The sequence below is a fragment of the Kogia breviceps genome, chromosome 7, assembly GCF_026419965.1.
Source record: "Kogia breviceps isolate mKogBre1 chromosome 7, mKogBre1 haplotype 1, whole genome shotgun sequence".
NCBI lineage: Eukaryota > Metazoa > Chordata > Mammalia > Artiodactyla > Physeteridae > Kogia > Kogia breviceps.
Window position 1 is genome coordinate 81,365,929 of NC_081316.1, and position 20,836 is coordinate 81,386,764.

Consider the following 20,836-nt stretch of genomic DNA (forward strand, 5'->3'; position numbering starts at 1 on the left):
TATGTGTCCAAATCAGTTGATTCATTTTTAATTCATTTTCTATGAAAATAATATACGCTAAAGAGATAATATAGATAGTAGTAGAGCATGGAAAACACTATGTGTGAGTGTGTGACCTCAGGCAAGTCACATAAACTTCCTGGGTCTGTTTTCCTTTCTATGAAATGAGCATCATAATACCAACCTCAGAGGATGTGCTAAAAACTCCTAGAAAATTGTTAACTGCTGTATAAAATATTAGCACATTTTAAAGACTATACGTTTACCTGTTTTATAAACTAAAGGTAGTGTATTCAAACTTAACTTATTCTTGGAGAAAGAGATTTCAAGGAATTCTGTCTGGGGACAGTCTCTCTGATAAAATTAGAAATGAAAAGTGCCACCGTATTACATACTCCCCCCATTGAATGGAAACTGGAAAAACTCACTTTTAAATAATTCATGGGTTAATGACAGGGGCGAGAGTGGGGGGGTGGAATGCAGAAACAATAAAAAAGCCCTACAAACATATTATGGACTGCAATTAAAGCAGAAAGAGAAATTTTTTAGGTTCAAGTGGATTTACCTGAAAACAAGAAAGACTGAAAATATAGAACCTACTAGAAAAAAAGCCTGAAAAAGAAAAAAAACATAAACTGTAATAAAGTAGAAAGAAATAATGAATATAAAGGCAAAAATTAAGGAGATAGGAAACAATAACATTGAGAAGTAGAACAAGGACGGGCTCTTGGAAAACATTAATAAAATAGACTGGTAAGTCTGATCAAAGTAAGAGAGAAAGCACAAACAATATTAGAAATGAAAAGGGAGACAACTACAGAGGCAAACAACTTTATATGCAAATTTATGACATCAAATTTGATAAATGAAATGGACAATTCATCTAGGAAAGTGTAAGTTACCAAAATGTACTAAAAAGAAACAGAAAATCTGAATGGACCAATAAATATAAACAATCTGATTACTAGTAAAAAATCAACCTCTCTATAAAAGGAACGAAACTAAGATGTTTTTATAGACTTTCCCCTGCAACATTCTCTCACAGAAGATGTCAAATGTACACATGTTAAAATAAAAAGAATTGTACAGAAACACCTATATACCCACTACCTAGATTCTTCAATTATTATTTTTCTATATTTTCTTTCACTTAACTATCCATGTATCCATCCATTTATCCTTTCTATACATCCATACTTTTACATCTTTTATTGAATCCTGGGGGGTGAAAATATAAGAATACAAAAATATGACAGGATTTCAAAGCACCAGACTAGTGATATTTGTATTCCCATATCAACTTAACATTTTAAATGTTTTTCTAAAAATAGAATTGGAACTATAGTACACTGAAAATAAGAATAAATACACATGGAGGCTTTCAGGAAGAAAAGTCTGTATCCCTTTTCCTTCCTGTCTTTGGACACTGTCTTGTGAGATGCAGACCCTGATTCTTTTCCAAACAACTTTCTAAGGTATTAGCTAGTTCCTGCTCCTCCTGCCAAAAAGGAGAATTGAACTGGATCTTTTAAAATAGCAGTTGTAAAATGAATATATTTTAATAAATGTATTCAGTCAGGAAACATTTACTATGCACTTAATTTATCAGAAAGAAAATAAGATTTATTAATCCCAGGAACAATTTATCTTCCAAACGGCAGCTTCTCTACTGTAAAAAATTTTAATCTGTCAGATCCTAAAGAAAAACGAATTCATTTATTTTCTATGTAAACAGTGTGACATGCCAGCAAAGTTGATGGATGTCAACACTTTTGAATGAAAAGGTTACTATCAAAGAATGACAGCATATAGAAGGCAAGGTTAATTTTTAAAAACAAGATATTATAACATTAATTTCTTGGTCAATTATAAAATGCTAATTTTCCTTTTTGTGCCCCTTTATTATTCTTTGCACTGACATATGAACTTGTTGTTTTACTAATTGAGTGTATTCAAAATTCATTTGAGTGAAAGATAAAAGCTCTTTAAACCATTCTTCTCGAGAGCAACATACATGGCAATAGACTTTTTTGACCTTCATCAAGAACAATATGCCCTCCAATTTTGTTAGAAGAAATAGCATTTCCAGGAAATTTGTCCTTTAAAGCATTCTTCTAATGTCACTGGTACCTTCATTTTGTTTGTATGCAAAAAACATTTTAGATTCTAAAATGGATAACATCACATACTGCACTAAAGGTAACTTGCCTTGCTGGAGGTTTCTAATAAAAACTGGAATGTGTTCTGCACAGCTTGGCATGTCTCTAGCTCCGTCCGGCTGAAGGCTATTAAATAATCCTTGAGGTGGTCATATACATTTCCATCAAGAGCCTGTAAAAGAGGAGTAAACAAAAGCAAAAAAATTATGATAAAGCTTTGACACACAATGCTTATTGTTTAAAAGGTAAGTTCAGTTTAAAATCTATTAACAAAAAATTAATAAAAGATATAGGTCATTATATACGAATAAATATAAACCTTAAACAATCACTTGGGAAAACATGAATTTCTCTAATAAATAGGAACTAAAAAAGGTAAACCCCAATATTGGTAAAGTTGTGGGGACAGGATAATACTTGGGAGACAAAATGCTTGGTTTCTGATATTTGTTCATCTGCTTATAGTTATGTCAACTTCTGTAGTCAATTTATAAGAGTAGGTGTGGGAGTTAAATGAAATAATGGATGTAAAGGATCCAGACACAGTGCCTGGAACAGAAGAGACATTCAATAAACATTAATCTCCTCCATTTTTCCTCATCCATTATTGGTAGGATTTTAAATTAATATATTCTTACTATAGAGCAGTCAGAGAAAAAACACAATAGAAATAGTAAAAATTTAAAAATGACTCAGAAATCCTGTTTTGGGGAAGAAACACCAATGCAAAGTCTACAAAGAGTTTTAAACATTCTTACTTATTTAAGCATTTAGAGCAGGACTCTTTGAAATTGAAAAAAAAGAGAAAACCACTAAACATTTGAGATATATTAAGTTATGATATACACAGTGACTAAAATATGCATAGCCACCAAACTAAAAACTGTGGAAACTGTGTAGATGGAAAAGGATATATTGAATAATTTTAGGCTAACAAAGTAGAATAGAATACATACATACTAGCAACAGCTATGGGAAAATATATATCAATAATAATAATAATAACAAAGGTTCTGCAGTCTTACAAATTAACAAAGATCTTCTTAAAAATTGAGGTAAAATTCGCAGATCATAAAAATCACCATTTTAACTATTTCAAAGTGTACAATTCAGTAACTTTTAGTACACACACAATGTTGTGCAACCATCACTACTATCTAATTCCAGGGCATTTGCATCACCTCCAAAAGAAATCCCATACCCATTAAGTGGTTGCACCCATTCCTACCTTTCTCCCTGCCTCTGGCAACCACTAATCCGCTTTCTTTTTTAAAAATTAATTAATTAATTAATTTGGGGGGCTGCGTTGGGTCTTCATTGCTGTGCGCAGGCTTTCTCTAGTTGTGGCAAGCGGGGGCTACTCTTCATTGTGGTGCCGGCTTCTCATTGCGGGGCTTCTTTTGTTGCGGAGCACGGGCTCTAGGCACGTGGGCTTCAGTAGTTGTGGTTCACGGGCTCTAGAGCGCAGGCTCAGTAGTGGTGGTGCACGGGCTTAGTTGCGCGGCATGTGGAATCTTCCCAGACCATGCTTAAACCCGTGTCCCCTGCATTGGCAGGAGGATTCTTAACCTCTGTGCCACCAGGGAAGCCCCTCTACTTTCTAATTCTATGAATTTGCTTATTCTGGACATTTCATATAAATGGAATCATATGATATGTTGTCTTTTGTGCCTGCCTCTGTCATTTAGCATGTTTTCAACGTTCATCAATGTATTAGTACATTTTATGGCTAAACAATATTGCATTGTATGGATATGCTACATTTTGTTTATTCATTCATTAGTTGGTGGACATTTGGATTGTTCCCACTTTTTGGCTATTATGGATTTTCCAGTTCTCTTGGGTATATACCTAGTAGTGGAATTGCTGGGTCCTCTGGTAATTCTGTGTCTAACTATTTGAGGAACTAACAATCTGTTTTCCACAGTGGCTGCACCATTTTACATCTCCACCAGCAATGTATAAAGGTTCCAATTTCTCCACAACCTCATCAATAATTATTTTCTGTTTTACTTTTTAAAATTATTCAAGCTGTCCTAGTCGTATCTCATTGTGGTTTTGATTTGCATTTCTCTAATGACTAATGATGTTGAGGGATTTTTCATGTGTTTATTTGTCATTTGTACATTTTCTTTGAAGAGATGTCTACTCAAGTCCTACACTCATTTGTAAATTGGGTTGTTTTTCTTTTTGTTGTTGAGTTGTAAGAGTTTTTTATATATTTGAATACTATTTATATATTTGGATACATATATCTTATAAGATATATGATTTTCAAATACAGTCTCCCATTTTGTGGGCTACATTTTCACTTTATTAATAGTGTCCTTTAAAAAAATATATTTATTTATTTATTTATTTATTTGGCTGCACTGGGTCTTAGTTGCGGCACACGGGATCTTCACTGCAGCATGTGGGATCTTTACTTGCAGCATGCAGGATCTTTAGTTGTGGTATGTGGGACCTAGTTCCCCGACCAGGGATCAATCCCAGGCCCCCTGCATTGGGAGCGCAGAGTCTTAGCCACTGGACCACCAGGGAAGTCCCTCAATAGTGTCCTTTCATGTACAAAAGTTTTAATTTTGTTGAGGTCTAATTTAGCTATTTTTTCTTTTGTTGTTTGTGTTTTGGTGTCATATCTAAGAATCCTCAATGGAGGTTTTATAGTAAGGAAATTATATATCCTACTTTCATTAAACATTTCATTAAACATTCACTATAAAATTGACTTTTAAAAAATACACAAATTCTGTTCCCAAACCATTAATAAATCTGCACGTTCTATAGTGCTTAAACCACTAGATGGCACCATCAAGCACTGTAAATATAGGCAGTGCAAATTCCTTAAGATTCCTTTCCATGAGGTTATGCAACATCCTCAGAGAGACTGTGGGTGTTAAGTCTGAATAACATTTCCTACCTTAGGACATGCTTTTCATTAACTTGTTAAAAAATGAACATATAGCTACTTCTGATATGAGGTTTTGTCTTAGAATGCTCTTGGTAGATGGTCATAACCTTGTGTTTGCATGAAACCTTGGAACATTTTATTTAAACATAGCAAACGGCAATATAGGCATCATGAGCTCCAACCCGCAGAGTTTCTAATTGAGTAGGTTGGGGGTGGGGCCTGAGAATTTGTATTTTCTAACAACTTGCTGCTGGTCTGGGGACCATACTTTGACAACCACTGGACTAAACAGTCATTTTAGCTGATTAGATTGAATATCTATGTAGACTTAGATCCTGGCGACCCTGTAGAAGCACAGTGGCTGGAGGCAGAGAAGTCCACCATCTTGAATAGGGTCAAGAGCACCAATATATCAAGTGGGCAAATCAGCATCTATTTTCAATTGAGAATCATGCTCTACTTCAGAATTATAAAGGCTGCATGGGAATAGAACTTGAGTTCTGAAATAAGTTGGATATGGGTTAGAATCCCAGAACTTTTACTTCATCATTTTGATGGTTTTCTCTTCTATAATTAGGGAAAGTGGGAATACCACATACTCCACAGGACACTGTGAAGATCAACTAACGTAATGGAAGTGGCTCAATGTTAGTCTCCTTTTTTGCCTTGCTTAAAAATCTTTAATGGATTGGCCACATATTGATAATTATTAAAGTTGGGTAATGAATACATGGGGGTCATTATACTATTTTTACTTTGTTGTATACAGGAAATTTTCCATTAAAAAAGTAAAAAGAAAATCTGGATATCATATTAGAAAGAAAAAGTGATGCTACAAAAAAAAATTTTTTTTAAGCTCCCACTGTATATTTTGAAAAGTCAAAATTCTTCAGCTAGTATCTAAGGGCCTTTATAATCTAGTCCCAAACTACCTCTCATTAGCACCATCTCTTATCACTGTTGTCTGAACTGTACTCACATTCCAACCACACCAAATCATTCTGGAAAATGACATTTACTATCATGTTTCCAATTAAGTTATTCTCTTGGCCTGGAATGTCCTTTCCTTCTTCTTACCCACTCAGATAGTAATAATGATGGCTAACACAGGCAACTAACATTTACTAATGGCTCACTATGTTCCAAATGCTTTACAAAGCTGACTCAACCAGTTCCTCCTTAGTGCTTCCACAATCTTTTGTATGTTGCATGGGTATTATTGCAAGTCATGGATTAAGTCTTATTCAGGCACAGTGCCTGGCAAATAGCAGATTCTCAAAAATATTTATAGAATAAATGAACGTTTTACTCTAGAATTCAATACAGCAACAAAAATGCACTGAATTAGTTAGTTCACAGGCAAGCTATTCCCACCATATTCCAGTTAAGAGAAAAATGTACCATTAGTCATCATGTACCAAATACAGTAAAGGCTTCTCTTGGCTTCAGGGACCCAAATGAGGCTTAATGAATTTACATTAGGTGGGAGGTGGGCCAATTTTTTCGGAGCCTCTTCTAGCACACAGAGATTAATCTTAAAATATTTCTTTCATCATATCATCATATTCACACCCAGAATACCCCAAATTTTCATTATCACCTTTATAGGGTTGCAGTATTCATTAACCTGCCCATGTACCAATTTTTCTGGTTGATAAGAATAAGATAGCTGGAGGCCTTCTGGCCTAGGTGTATTATTGCTAGTGTTCATAAAGTTAATGCAGGAGGTATAAAAATTAAGAAATGGTTGGAATTCAAAGTGTAGGAAGTGGATGATTACCCTATGATTGGCTCCAGCCCCCTGCCTCAAGTTAACTGCAATTGTTTGAACCAGTGATGATGCCGAGAGATGAAGTTCAAAGCAATTCTGGCTATAACACTGTCTAAATCTGGTTTATGATTAGAAGGTAGGGTGCATGTATGGACTTTGATAAAAAGCCAATAATTAAAACGAAGTAGTTCCCTAAAACAGAATTAAATACTGGGAACCAAAGGAAAGAGCTTGAAAATGATTTTTACAAACACTTCCATCACAGTACTTATCACACAGAGTACTTACCGTTGTCTACCATAGTACTTAGTAACTGTCTCATTTGGATTATTATCTCCTATTGCTCTGCGTACAGTTGTCCCTCCCACCAATATGCAATTCTAAATTGCATATTGAAAACACTTATATATGTATCTGATTCCCCCAATACACCATTAATTCCTTGAGGGCAGCAACACTTGTTTCTGCCTATATCCCTACTTCAACCTTAGCAGAGAAAGCCTGCAATAAATACTTACTGAAACGAACTGAACTGAGAGGGGTGGAAAGTACAAAAGCAGGTCCCAATTATATGACAGGGAAGGCACTGAAGAAATATTCTGAGAGTGAATTAGAGAGAATCAAGCATTTACTTTAATCTTAATTGGGTCAGCTTTACTCTGATGAAAAAATATCATGTAATTATTCAGACTGACTTAAATTTTGACCAGACACTATTTCGCTTCTCTAACTTTCACACCTATATATCCAACTGCCTCTTAGACTAAACCTTTCTCTTCTCCAACTGCTCTTCTTCTTGTGTTCCTAGCTCAGTGTGTAATACCACTATCCACTCACCTGCCTAGGTCAGACACTTGGAAGTAAAGGTTTACTTTCCCCTCTGCCTTTCTCTCAACATCTAGTTAATTACTAAATCTGGTTAATTCCATTTCTTAAATATTTATCAAATCCAACCCCTCCTCCTAACCTTCACAGCTACTACCCTGCAGACATCCTGTTTCATCTGTATTACTGCAGCAATCTCCTGTTGCCCTGCATCTTGCCAACCCATTTCTACATTAAGGCTAGGCAGATGTTTCCAAGCTGCATATTTTACTTGACTGCTCAGCAATGTTCACTGACTACTCATTACGTTTAAACTAAAGAACAAACAAAACAAAACAAAACCAAAACCTTTATGACTTTGTGACTGCATGATCTGGATATGGCTTACCTCTTTGCTTCTTCACTTATTGCTCCCCATTTCCTTCCCTATTATCCCTACAATGTACATCTTTTGATTCCTCCAATATTCCTCTTCTTACTTATCAAGATCTTCACTTAATCATTAGCTATTCTGGACATCCAGAATGATTAAGTCTTTTTGCTTTGTAACTCCTAATCATAGTGTAAAATCTTAGCATAAAATAGGCATTGGTAATGCCTATTTGTCTGTCTTTGCTTTTGGTTTGTTAAGTTCCATGAAGGGAGGGATCTTGTCTGGCTGTTTACCACTGTGTCTTCTGTACTGAGTGCAGGGTTTGATGTACTGGTAGTACTCATTATATATCTGTTCAACAAATAATACACCAATCAGAATTCACATGTTAAAAAAAAAAAAGAATGAGCCCACACTTGAGTCCCATGATGGAAAAGTAAGCCTAGTGATGTTATGTAACACTGGTAAAATTTTGTATAAGCTAGAGAAGAAACTAATTTCACAAAACTCTGTCTAATGCAGTAGTTTTCAAACCTTTTTAGTAGTGGCATCTTTTCATAAAACATATGACGTTGCACACTTTCTCTCTCCCTCAGATCCTACTCTCTTGACCACAGGGGTAAACTTGCAGGCCAAGCTGGTATGCAAGACAGAACAGCACACTCCTGTCCTTTGCTCAAACTTATTGGGCAGAGCCCAGCACTTGACCTAAATTAGGTCATCCCTGGGATGGAAGCTGAAAGATGAGTTCAAAATGGCCTATTCTTCCCACCAAATGACTATTCTTCCCCCCAGGAGACTTAAACCAACTCACAAGGAAAAGCAGTGATAAGAAACTTGGCAGAGTAAAGCTGGGAATGAGGGGCAGAGGAGAGGGCAAGAGACTATCCTTGGATTGAGTAGTTCCTGAGCAAGCATCACCTTGTCCTTGTGATTTGTTTACCTGAACCAACAAATTCCTATTTTGCTCAAGCTACTTTGAGTTGAGTCTTTGTTATTTGCAGTTAAGAGACTCCTTACTAAAGCATTATGGATGATAATTATAGCCTATATCAGCCCTACTATCGAAATTATTTCTCTTGGTTGCATTATAAGAAAAAATCTTGATGCATATAGATCACTAACTGCAAGTAATAACAATTCAATAGCTTGCCTTACTATTCCTGGTTCTGTTCAATTAAACGGATCTAAAAGTTTGAAGTAGGCAATTTTTATTTCAAAGCTGAATCACAAATACAATCCAAAAGCTTCATGTATTTCTTATAAATTTAAAGTAAGGTAAAAAACTTTTTAAGGCTTACAATAAATGATAAAAGTGTTACAACTATAATAGTTTGACAAGGACATGCATGGTGAAGATGCATCTGAGCCCTGTCTAGCATTTATATGAGCAAGGCACAAGAATGTTTTCTAAGTATAGTGGTACGTTCAATTTCAAATGAGCAGATGTGCACAAACTTCAGTTCCTATAGAGATCTGTGTGCAGAGCCATAAATTTCACAATCAATGACACATTAGAATTCACGTATATGCTCAGAAATGGCAGGAGAAGCATTCTTTCAAGATTTATACAAATATGAGTTTATCTGGCAGTATGAGCTTCTTGGTGGTTTCCATTATGCAAAAATTTGGCAGGTAACTCATCCAAATGTACATTTTAAACACAGCCAAACTTTGTTCTTGATTATTTGGTACAAATTGCTAGGGGAAGAAGTCTGTAATACCTAAATTGAGAAACCATGGTGACTTTGATCAGCAATATGTTTTAATAATCTAGCAGTGGTTTTTGTGTGTGTGTGTGTGGTTTTTTTTTGTGGTACGCGGGCTTCTCACTGTTGTGGCCTCTCCCATTGCGGAGCACAGGCTCCGGACACTCAGGCTCAGAGGCCATGGCTCACGGGCCTAGCCGCTCCGCGGCATGTGGGATCTTCCTGGACCAGGGCACGAACCCGTATCCCCTGCATCGGCAGGTGGATTCTCAACCACTGCGCCACCAGGGGGACCCCCTCTAGCAGTGTTTTTGAAAAAACTGAATTTGAATGCCTTTAAGCATCCATGTTCTTTTCAGTTGCCTGTAGACCACATATTCTCTTAGATATTACTTCTGCCCTCTTTACTCATTTGATCAATTTGAATCTCTAAAATCAGCTGAGTTTGGAACTTAACTCATAGTAGTGAATACTCAAAATAGTAAAGAAAAATTGGGATATCCTAAAGACAAATTCAGAAGCTTAGAATTCTAGGGTGTCCCACTAAACATTTACTTTACAGGAAAGTATAAATTCCTGGAACTTATTTGAAGAGGAACGTTATGACGAATTAGGAGTTAGGAGAAAGAAAATCTGTCATTTTTCTAAGCATCTGATGCAATTTTCCCTAAAGTAAGAACTTTAAACAGTGCCTTCCTTATTTAGATCCAGGAAGGGCAGAGATTCTGTAGTCATAGAGTTATGCTGAAATCTCTTGAGTTTCCTTAATGCAGCCTAGAAAAAGCAAACCCTTCTTTTTCTGACAGCAATGGGTATTCTACAAGAGTTTTTGGTAAAAGTCAGGGATATAAATATCAAGATGATGATAAATATAAGCTGTCTTAAAATTAAATCATGAAATTCTATAGCCCTCCTTTGCTGATGGAAGAAAACAATAATTGCCTGCCTACATTTGTTTCTCTTTCTGAGAAGACTCCAAGCTGTACTTAGGCAGGATGCAAAGAAAAAGTAGATTTTTACAAATTTAAAGAGATCAAAGCAAGTACCGGGCTGTATTTGCATCACTGTAAGTATCTTAATAGATGGTTTAATTTGTCAACTGATATAAAGTAAAATTAGAAACACATCACCTAATTTTATACTTGGTTATTTTATTTAAAAACACTAAATTACTTCAGTTCTATGAAAGAGGAAACAAGTAAGAAACTTTCTGTGAATTACAAAGCCAGGAAAGGAAAGTTCAGTACTGCTTTTCTACAAAGTCTGTGTCGTCAGGCTTCCCTGGTGGCGCAGTGATTGAGAGCCCGCCTGCCAATGCAAGGGACATGGGTTCGGGCCCTGGTCCAGGAAGATCCCACATGTTGTGGAGCAGCTAAGCCCCTGTGCCACGGCTGCTGAGCCTGCACTCTGGAGCCCACACGCCTAGAGCCTGTGCTCCGCAGCAAGAGAAGCCACTGCCATGAGAAGCCCACGTCCTGCAACAAAGAGTGGCCCTTGCTCACTGCAACTAGAGAAAAGCCCACGCGCAGCGACAGAGACCCAATGCAGTCAAAATAAATAAGTTAATTTATTAAAAAAAAAAAAAAAAGCCTGTGTTGTCCTCGTGAGTTACTTACTAGCATCCATTATCTAGTTGTGTGTGCTAAAACCATCTCAAAATTTAGGTTGCAACCCCAAAGCAGCATGGTTCAATAGAAAGCCTTGAACCACATACACCTGCATTCAAATCCCAGTTCTACCACTTACTAGAAATGTCACTTTGGGGAAACACTGAACCTTCTTGAGCATTAAATTCCTAATCTGATAGAGTCTAGAGAGTATGGTACTTACCAAAGATGGTAATTAAAATAATAAACCCTAAACGTTTCTATGTTCTACCCAAGAATTTCACCTATTGCCCTTATAGGACCTATATTAAAGGATTTTGGTGACAGACCTGCTTTTGAGTCTTGATGCTACTGTTTACTTAAGCTGTATAACCTCTCCAAGCCTCAGTTTCCTCATCTAGAAAGAGATAATAATAGTATCTTTTTGTGAGGTCTGTAAAACAGTGTACCATTTTAATTCCCTTGTTTCTTTTACTAGCTCTTTTTGAGTTCTTTTCGTAGAGGTCACCTGAGGATTACAATTAACATCTTAATTTAAAGCAAACTGGTTTCGATTAATGCAAACTTAATTCAACAGAATACAAAAACTATGTTCCTACAGAGACTTCCCTGGTGGCACGTTGGTTAAGGCTCTGCGCTCCCAATGCAGGGAGCCCGGGGTTTGATCCCTGGTCAGGGATCCCACATGCATGCCACAACTAAGGGGCCAGGAAGATGCAACTAAGGAGCCTTTGCGCTACAACTCAGGAGCCCACCTGCTGCAACCAAGACCCAGCACAACCAAATAAATAAATAAATAAAATTTAAAAATCAAACAAAAAACTATGCTCCTACATAGCTCTATTCTCTCCCTGTTCTTGTCATAGAGCTGTATCTTTATACATTATAAGCCCATCAATGTTTTATAATTATTGCTTTATACATTGTCTTTTTTTTAAAGGGAGAGGTATTTATTTATTTATTTATTTATTTAAATCAGACTTAAATTATTAACTCTTTTCTCAAACTGGATAATCTCAATTTTCTGATCTTTAAGTTCATGGATTCTTTCTTTTGCCAGTTCAGCTTTGTTGCCAAATCCTTCCAGTGTATTTTAATCTCAGTTACTGTACTTTTCAATTCCAGAATTTCTATTTGGTTCCTTTTTATAATTTCTATCTCTTTGTCCATATTTTCTCTTTGGTGAAACATTGTTCTCATACTTTCCTTTAGTTCTTGGGACATGGTTTCATCTAGCTCTTTGATCATAGTAAAAACAGGTGATTTAGAATCTTTCTTTAGTAAGTTCAACGTATGGGCTTCCTTGGGGTCAGTTTCTATTGACTCCTTTTATTCCTGTGTATGGGTTATACTTTCTTGTTTCTTTGTATGTCTAGTTTTTGGTTAAGAATGGGACATTTAAATTATAATGTGGCAATTCTGGAAATCAGACTCCCCTCTCTCCCCAGGATATCTTGTTGCTGCTGCTGTTTGCTTATTTATTGACCATGTTTTATCTCTGTGCTCCAGGGAATCCCAGAACTTTGCAAGGAGCTTCACAGACTCCAAAAATACTTGATTTAAAAGCTTTAATATTTATATCACTTTGACTATCTTTTAAATATATATGAATTTTAGTCCCTCAGCCATTCACTATTTTCCATCTCACCCTCCTGCTAAACAATCTTCATTTCCAACAAACAGTCCAGAATTAGCAATCAAGTAAAATTATGTGATAAAGGTGAGTGAATTGAGCAGGCAAACTTAAAGCAGCATACTTCAAGAGAGTCAAGCCAAGACTATACTGGTCTGAGTATACTGCTTTAGGAAATCCCTTCTGCCCCCATCCCAATCTCAAATCTATTTTGTTCCTCACATATATACTTATAGGCAAAAATAATTAGAGTAGCTTTCCTTATAGTGGAAGCTGAGGATATAATCACATAATTTTTGCAGTCCATAAATTATTTGTGGGAATTTACATTTTGTTCTTATTTTAATAAATCATTTAAAAAGATATAAGTTAACCCAGGATTATACAGATGATCACCTTTTACTGGATTACTGCCGTGTGATTTCTGTGCCAATGCTTGTGTTTACAATCAATGGGCCAAGTAGTTTTACTCCAGTGGTCTTAGGTTAATGAGAATAGATCTTGAACTTAAAATGACCTTAAACTTAAAATGTAAATGACATAGTTGAAACACAGAGGAGATCAAATGACATCAGTGGGTGCTATACTAACAAAGCGAAAAGGGTGGTGAGAGAAAAGTCATTATAGGCATATGATAGTATAGGCACTGAGAAATCAGAAGAACCTGAAGAGAATACCATAACTTACGTTTCAAGTAGCAATTTAGGGTCAACTGATCATTATCAGCTATTATATTTAATTCATTTTGTCAATTTACTGATTTTGAATTTTACTGATTTTATACATTCGTTTGTAATTAAATGATAACTCTGTTTTGGTTTTATACATGTATAAAAGCTACAAGCATACATTTTTAACCTGGGTTTATTTATACATATTTAAATAACACTGTAATCAAAATAATCTAGGAGCCTACAGGAATTTTTGACCATGAAAAAGAGGGTCCTAGATTATTCGAAGGTAAAAAGTTTCATCACTGTTCCAGTTTTTACTCCACCACAGGACTGTTTAGAAGAGCGTGCCTCATGCTTAGTTAAATAGCAGATTTTTGTTCACCAACTATACCACCCTTGCAGTAAAGAGGGGCTCTTCCTCAGCTGTGGTCCTGATGACCAACAGGTAGTGATGATATGGGCATAGTCACACAGCTGGAAGCAAGAAGATCTGAAGGGACTTCCCTGGTGGTGCAGTGGTTAAGAATCCGCCTGCCAATGCAGGGGACACAGGTTCGATCCCTGGTCTGGGAAGATCCCACGTGCTGCAGAGTAACTAAGCCTGTGCGCCACAACTACTGAGCCTGCTCTCTAGAGCCCACAAGCCACAACTGAGCCCACATGCTACAACTACTGAAGCCCATGCAACTGGAGCCCGTGCTCTGCAACAAGAGAAGCCACCACAATGAGAAGACTGTGCAGCACAACAAAGAGTAGCCCCCGCTCGTTGCAACTAGAGAAAGCCCATGCACAACAAGGAAGACCCAATGCAACCAAAAGTTTAAAAAAAAAAAAAAGAAGATCTGTAGGGACAAAAGGCCTTAAGGAGGAAAACAGAAAGGCTTCTGGGAGAAATTATGACTGAAGTTCAGATCATTAGGTATGTAAATGAGAAAAACATACATATCAGACAGTAAATAGGACTGTTGTAAATAGAAGAATTTTTGGTATTCTAATTTAGATCTAGAATTTCACCATATTCATCTTTTGGTTGTATTATTTAAATATCTTCTGAGTGTACTTTTGAGACTAAAGTATTGAAATGTCCGAAAATATTTAGCATGAAGAATATAAAGCCTTAGTTTTAATTCAGGAAGCATTATCCCAGATATAGGTAATCTGAAAGTTCCTTACATGGAAATTTTAGGGAAGAGTTAATACATATTTCTTGGATATATGGAACGATTAATGGAAAGGAAATAGTCTAATGCCCTTCAAAGGTTTCTGAACTACAACTGGTGGTTATACTGAACGGGGTCTGATCTTTTATAGCTCAAAGACAGCCTGTGATAGGAACAATCTTAGACATATGGTATATTAACATGTGATAGCTAAATTTCTTTGCACCTGAATTTTCTATGTAATTTGTACTATGACACAAGGACCTACATAGCACAGGGAACTCTGCTCAATATCATGTAACAACCTAAATGGGAAAAGAATTTGAAAAATAGATACATGTATATGTATAACTGAATCACTTTGCTGTACACCTGAAACTACACAACACTGTTAATCAACTATACTCCTATATAAAAAAAGTTAAAAAAATAATTATTCAACAGTTCAATTCAATAAAATATTTCTTGAGACCCTAAACTATGCCAAGAATGATGCTAAGGGTTGAATCTGTGTTTGTATGTGTGTATTTGAGTATATAACCATGAAGAGTTTGGCCAAGTATTGGAGACAAGCATGTAATAGTATGATTTTAATTACACAGGGTTCTAGTAGAGAAGCACCTGAACAAACGTGGAGTTTTAAGGAAGATTTTTTCGAGGAAATGATGCCGGAGTGCATGTGAAAGTCTTAAGAATTACATTAGTCACATTTTAAATTAAGAGAATGGTTTAGTACTTAACTATTGAAATCAGTATTTATCAAAGCTCACCTAAGACTTACATCATTTTGATTATTTTTTTCCTAATAAATCAATTCAGAAGGTTTTAACATGGTCTTTAAGTTGCACTCTAAAGCTGATTTAAGATTATGGATATTTTCTAAAAAATACATTTTAGAAAGTAAGGATAAGACCTATAAACATCTTGGTCTTCACATTTAATAGAAGTAGCCTCTGAGCTAAACATGTAAAGCAGGATGTTTTCATAATTTAATACAGTAGTCAACTGTACTTTTGTGGGGCATATAGTTATTCAGTATATCAAAGCTTTCAAGTATAGAGTCCATGAAAAAAGAATTTGGCTTTTCTTATTATAAACACTCACATGTCCATACTGAAGCCAATTCCAGCAACAACCTCTGCTGTGCTCAGCAGTATTTGAATCACAGAAAAAGCATTAGCTCAGGACATTCAAGAAGGAAGGAAGTCAAGAAAGACAAAATCAATTTCTCAGCAGTAAAAACAATAATTCCACTTCTAAAAAAGTAACAACTATAAACATTTTTGCACCCAGTTACTAAGACTGTAGGTGTAATAGATTGCTCCTTAAATACCTTTCTAAGCAATGGTTTTCAAATTATAAGACAAAAATTAAGTTTCTAGTTTCTTATTCCAAAGTTTAATATACAATTATAACAACTTTAAATAGTTAACAGAGGTTTAGTCTGACTTTAAACGTTGCCTGTTTGGTAAAAACATTCCAGTTTCTGTTAGATTTTGATCTCTTACCGAAAACTACCTGGTTTATAGGAAATCTATGAAGATGGTGGGTGAATCTTTCTGTAATCAAGAAGTGAAGTTCCAGGGAGCTTCTTCAACAACATCTGTGGGCTGCTTATTCAGTCTCCTCTGGCAAGAGCCCCTAGTGTTTTATGCAACAGTGCTATAGCCTCTATGTAGAAGGTGCAAACAAAGCCAAACTAAAATGGCATTTGTGATTATTCTTAGCTCTAATTTCATAGAAGCAGGACAAACAAATTTTAGCCCTAAGTGGGAATCAGCTTTGTCATCATCCTTAGCCTTTCAAACTCATCACTACCAAGATTCTAAAGACTGAAAGTCTTCAAACAATATTTAAATGAAATGAGACTGTGTGTATTTGTGGGGGTGTGTGCTCATTCTCTGCTTATCACAAATGCACCACACTTTCAATGCTGAAAGGCCTTTTATAAATAAAGGATGTTAGTATTTTAGTTGATGTGAACAGTTTTGAGCAGACACATGCATGTCTCCAAAATGCTGTTTCCAAACATCATTTTAATATTAAAGAAAATAATATATGTAATGAGGTTAGTTTAATGTGTGGAAAGTAATAAATAGTCAATGAACAAGACTACTTTTATATTTTTGTTCTCCTCTAAGGGGCCAGAGGCCATCTGGATCTTGTTAAATATTGTATCTCCAATAAAAGGCACATAGAAGGTACCCAGTAAATATCTGTTAAATTATGAATGAATGAATGGCCTGCAATGAAAATGTGTGCTAACAGTACTTTATCTTCCATGTCTAAAACAGTATGTAAGAGGATGTAAGCACTTAATAAAAATATGTTAGATTTCAGTTCGCTTGGTAAAAAATATGGGCTCCAACTCTATTAATGTATCATCACTATCTTTAGCATTAACTCTCTTATCCTTTTAATGATCCATCCTTTTCTTCAAATTTTAACGGTTCTGAAGAGTTGTTGAAATAGCACAAAATGAAAATGTTCACTTTATCAGTAAGCAAAAAACTAAAATAATATTAAGAGTATTACACTCATCCAAACTGTTGCTCTTGTAAGTGTATCTATTTAATTTTAAAACACAGCTTTGATAAGGGTGTCAGGAAATAGGTATTTTTGTATACTGCTTTTCAGAGTATAAATTGATATAATCTTTCTGGAAGGTAATGAGTCTCTATGGAAAGTATTAACAAATCTTTATTTTTGACCAGGGAATACATTTTTAAAAAGCTGTCTCAAGGAAGTTATCAAAGAGGTATACAAAGATTAGTATAAAAGAATCTTCACTATAGATTTATAAAAACAGACAAAAATGGACATGAAAATCTATGGCATATTAATATAATCAAATACTATGTGGTCATTAAAATCACATTTTCAAGTAATATTTAAAGGCAGGAGGAATATTTCAAAATGTTTCATGTGAAAAAGGTACTTGTGAAAAAAAATGATACTGATTTTGAAACATGTATATACAATATATGCATAGAAAAAATTAGAAGGTATCAGAATAATGCTTCCCTCACAGAATGAGTTAGGAAGTGTTCCCTCTATTGTTTGGAAGAATTTGAGAAAGACTGGTGTTAATTCTTCAAATATGTGGGAGAATTCATCTATGAAGCAATCTGGTACTGCACTTTTCTATATAAGTATTTGACTATGATTCAGTCACTTTATTTATTATAAAATTGTTTAGATTTTTCTGTTTCTCCTTCAGTCAGTTTTGAGTTTGCATTTTTAGGAATTTGTCCATTTTATCCAGGTTATTTGCTGGTATACTGCTTATAGTATTCTCTTATAATCCTGATTTCAGTAAGACTGGTAGTAATATCACACTTTCATTCCTGATTTTAGTAATTTAAATCTTTTTTTTTTTTTTGTGGGGGGCAGGGTAGTGGATTGAGTGGTGGCCCATAAAAGATATATCCATGTCTTGGGAATTCCCTGGTCGTTCAGTGGTTAGGACTCTGTGCTTTCACTGCCAAGGGTGCAGGTTCAATCCCTGGTCGGGGAACTAAGAACTCACAAGCTGTGCGAGGCCAAAAAAAAAAAGTTTCTCAAAAAAAAAAAATAAATAAAAGATATATCCATGTCTTAACCCCTCAAATCTATGAAAGTGACCTTATTTGGAAGAAGGAGTTTTGCACATAATAATTAAGACTCTCATCTGTTCTTTTTCTTTTTTTTTTGTTAATTAATTAATTTTTGGTTGCGTTGGGTCTTTGTTGCTACACACAGGCTTTCTCTAGTTGTGGAGAGTGGGGGCTACTCTTCGTTGTGACACACGGGCTTCTCTTTGTGGCTTCTCTTGTTGAGGACCATGGGCTCTAGGTGCACGGGCTTCAGTAGTTGTGGCTCGTGGGCTCTAGAGAGCAGGCTCAGTAGTTGTGGTGCATGGGCTTAGTTGCTCTGCGGCATGTGGGATCTTCCCGGACCAGGGATCAAACCCGTGTCCCCTGCATTGGCAGGCGGATTCTTAACCACCATGCCACCAAGGAAGTCCCTCATCTGTTTTTTTATAAGAGACAGCAGAGAAAGAGACACGAGAAAAACTGAGGTGAAGACAGGTGAAGTAATGCCAGTCTATAAGCCAAGGGACTGCTAAGGATTTCCAGCAGCTAGAAACTTGAAGAGGTATGAAATGGATTCTCCCTCAGAACCTCCAGAAGGAACTAACCCTGTTGACACCTTGATTTTAGACTTCTGGCTTCCAGAGTTGTGAGAGAATAAATTTTTGTGGTTTTAAGCCACCGTACCTGTGGTAATTTGTTATGGCAGTCCAAGGAAACAAATATGGTCAGTCTACTTAAAGGTCTGTCAATTTTGTTGATCTTTTCAAAGAACCAATTTCTTTTTTTTTGCTGATTCTATTGTTTTTCTATTTCCTACTCCATTTATCTCTGCTCTAATGTTTATTTTATTTATTTTTAAAAATATATTTATTTATTTGCTTGTGCTGGGTCTTAGTTGCAGCTCGCGGGCTCCTTGGTTGCAGCTCACGGGCTCCTTAGTTGTGGCATGCAAACTCTTATTTGCGGCATGCATGTGGGACATAGTTCCCTAACCAGGGATTGAACCCAGGCCCCCTGCATTGGGAGCACAGGGTCTTAATCACTGCACCACCACGGAAGTCCCTGCTTTAATGTTTATTATTTCCTTCCTTCTTCTTGCTTTGCATTTAGTTTCCTCTCATTTTTCTAGTTCCCAAGATGGAAGTGTAGGTTAGTGATTTGAGATCTCTCTTCTTTTTTAATGTATCTGTTTACAGCTATTACAGGCTCTGGAAATCAACTAAAAGCAAACAATAAATTGAAAAACTGCTGACCTTTGGGTAAGAATAGTGGCAATTGTGGCATTCTTGCCTGGGGCTGTTCCCATCTCTGTTCAGTTCAGTTAGGTAATAGTTCTACCAGAATAAGGTAGAACTATTTTGAAAACCAGCAGGTTCATTGCCAGAGAGACTAACTTGATTTGGAGCAGAGATTTAAAAAAACTGATGTCTAAGGGTATTATTAATAGAAGCAGTGATCTTGGTGGGAAGTGCAACAGGAAAACTAACAGCTCTGCTAGACTGAGATTGTGGTCCCAGTGGGGGTGAACATCTGACCAGCAGATTAGCCAGAAATTTAATGTAAAGATCATAGAAATGAAAGAGCCATAAACTCTCCATGTATCCCTAGCTGATAGGAAGGCTATTTGCACATGCAGATGAGACCTTAAAGGGCACAGGAGAAAAAAAATCAAGGTAAGAATGCCTGAACTTTGAATGTACTCCCCAGCTAACAAACAGATCCATCCAAAGGGTGAAAGCCTTACTGCTTTGAGGAGTTTGAGCACAATTTCTGACCAATCACAGACTGACTTCCAAGCTATGCAGACACAGGGATGAACCATAGAAATCCAAGCTTAAAAATAAGAAAAAGGGACTTCTCTGTGGTCCAGTGGTTAAGAATGTGCCTTCCAATGAAGGGGACACAGGTTTGATCCCTGGTCAGGAACTAAGATCCCACACATGCTGCAGGGCAACTAAGCCTGTGCACCACAACTACAGAGCCCATGAGCTCTAGAGCCTCAGTGCCACAACTAGAGAGAAGCCCTCATGCCACAACTAGAGAGAAGCCTGTGCACCGCAACGAAGATCCCGTGCACTGCGACGAAGATCCCATGTGCCGCAACGCAGCCTTAAATAAATAAATAAATATTTCTTTAAAAAGAAAATAATAAAAAGAGAAACTGAGCAGAGACGTCAGTAGCACCATATTGCAGAATAGACAGATTCTGCAGAATTAGTCTGGGCAATCAATGACACAGCCAACCACCCAACTGAACAAAAACAAAAATAAAAACAACCCTTAGAGGGGGAAAATATGAAGAATCCAGATCTTCCACAATTATAATCTCAAATGTCCAATTTTCAACAAAAAATTATGAGACATGCAAAGAAACATTAAAACGTTACCCACACTCAGAGAAAAAAGGAGGCAATAAATATTGCCTCAGTAGACCAAGAT

General features: G+C 36.2%; 1 protein-coding gene across 6 annotated transcripts in view; it reads right to left on the reverse strand.

The window, feature by feature from the left end:
• FCHSD2 (FCH and double SH3 domains 2) overlaps positions 1–20,836 on the reverse strand; it is a 316,584-nt gene that overhangs the window by 85,384 nt on the left and 210,364 nt on the right. For all 6 annotated transcript variants that reach the window (XM_059069671.2, XM_067038840.1, XM_059069670.2 and 3 more), the window contains exon 9: positions 2,209–2,331. In XM_059069671.2, the coding sequence (XP_058925654.1) occupies positions 2,209–2,331 (123 nt within the window). The remainder of the gene's footprint in view (positions 1–2,208; positions 2,332–20,836) is intronic.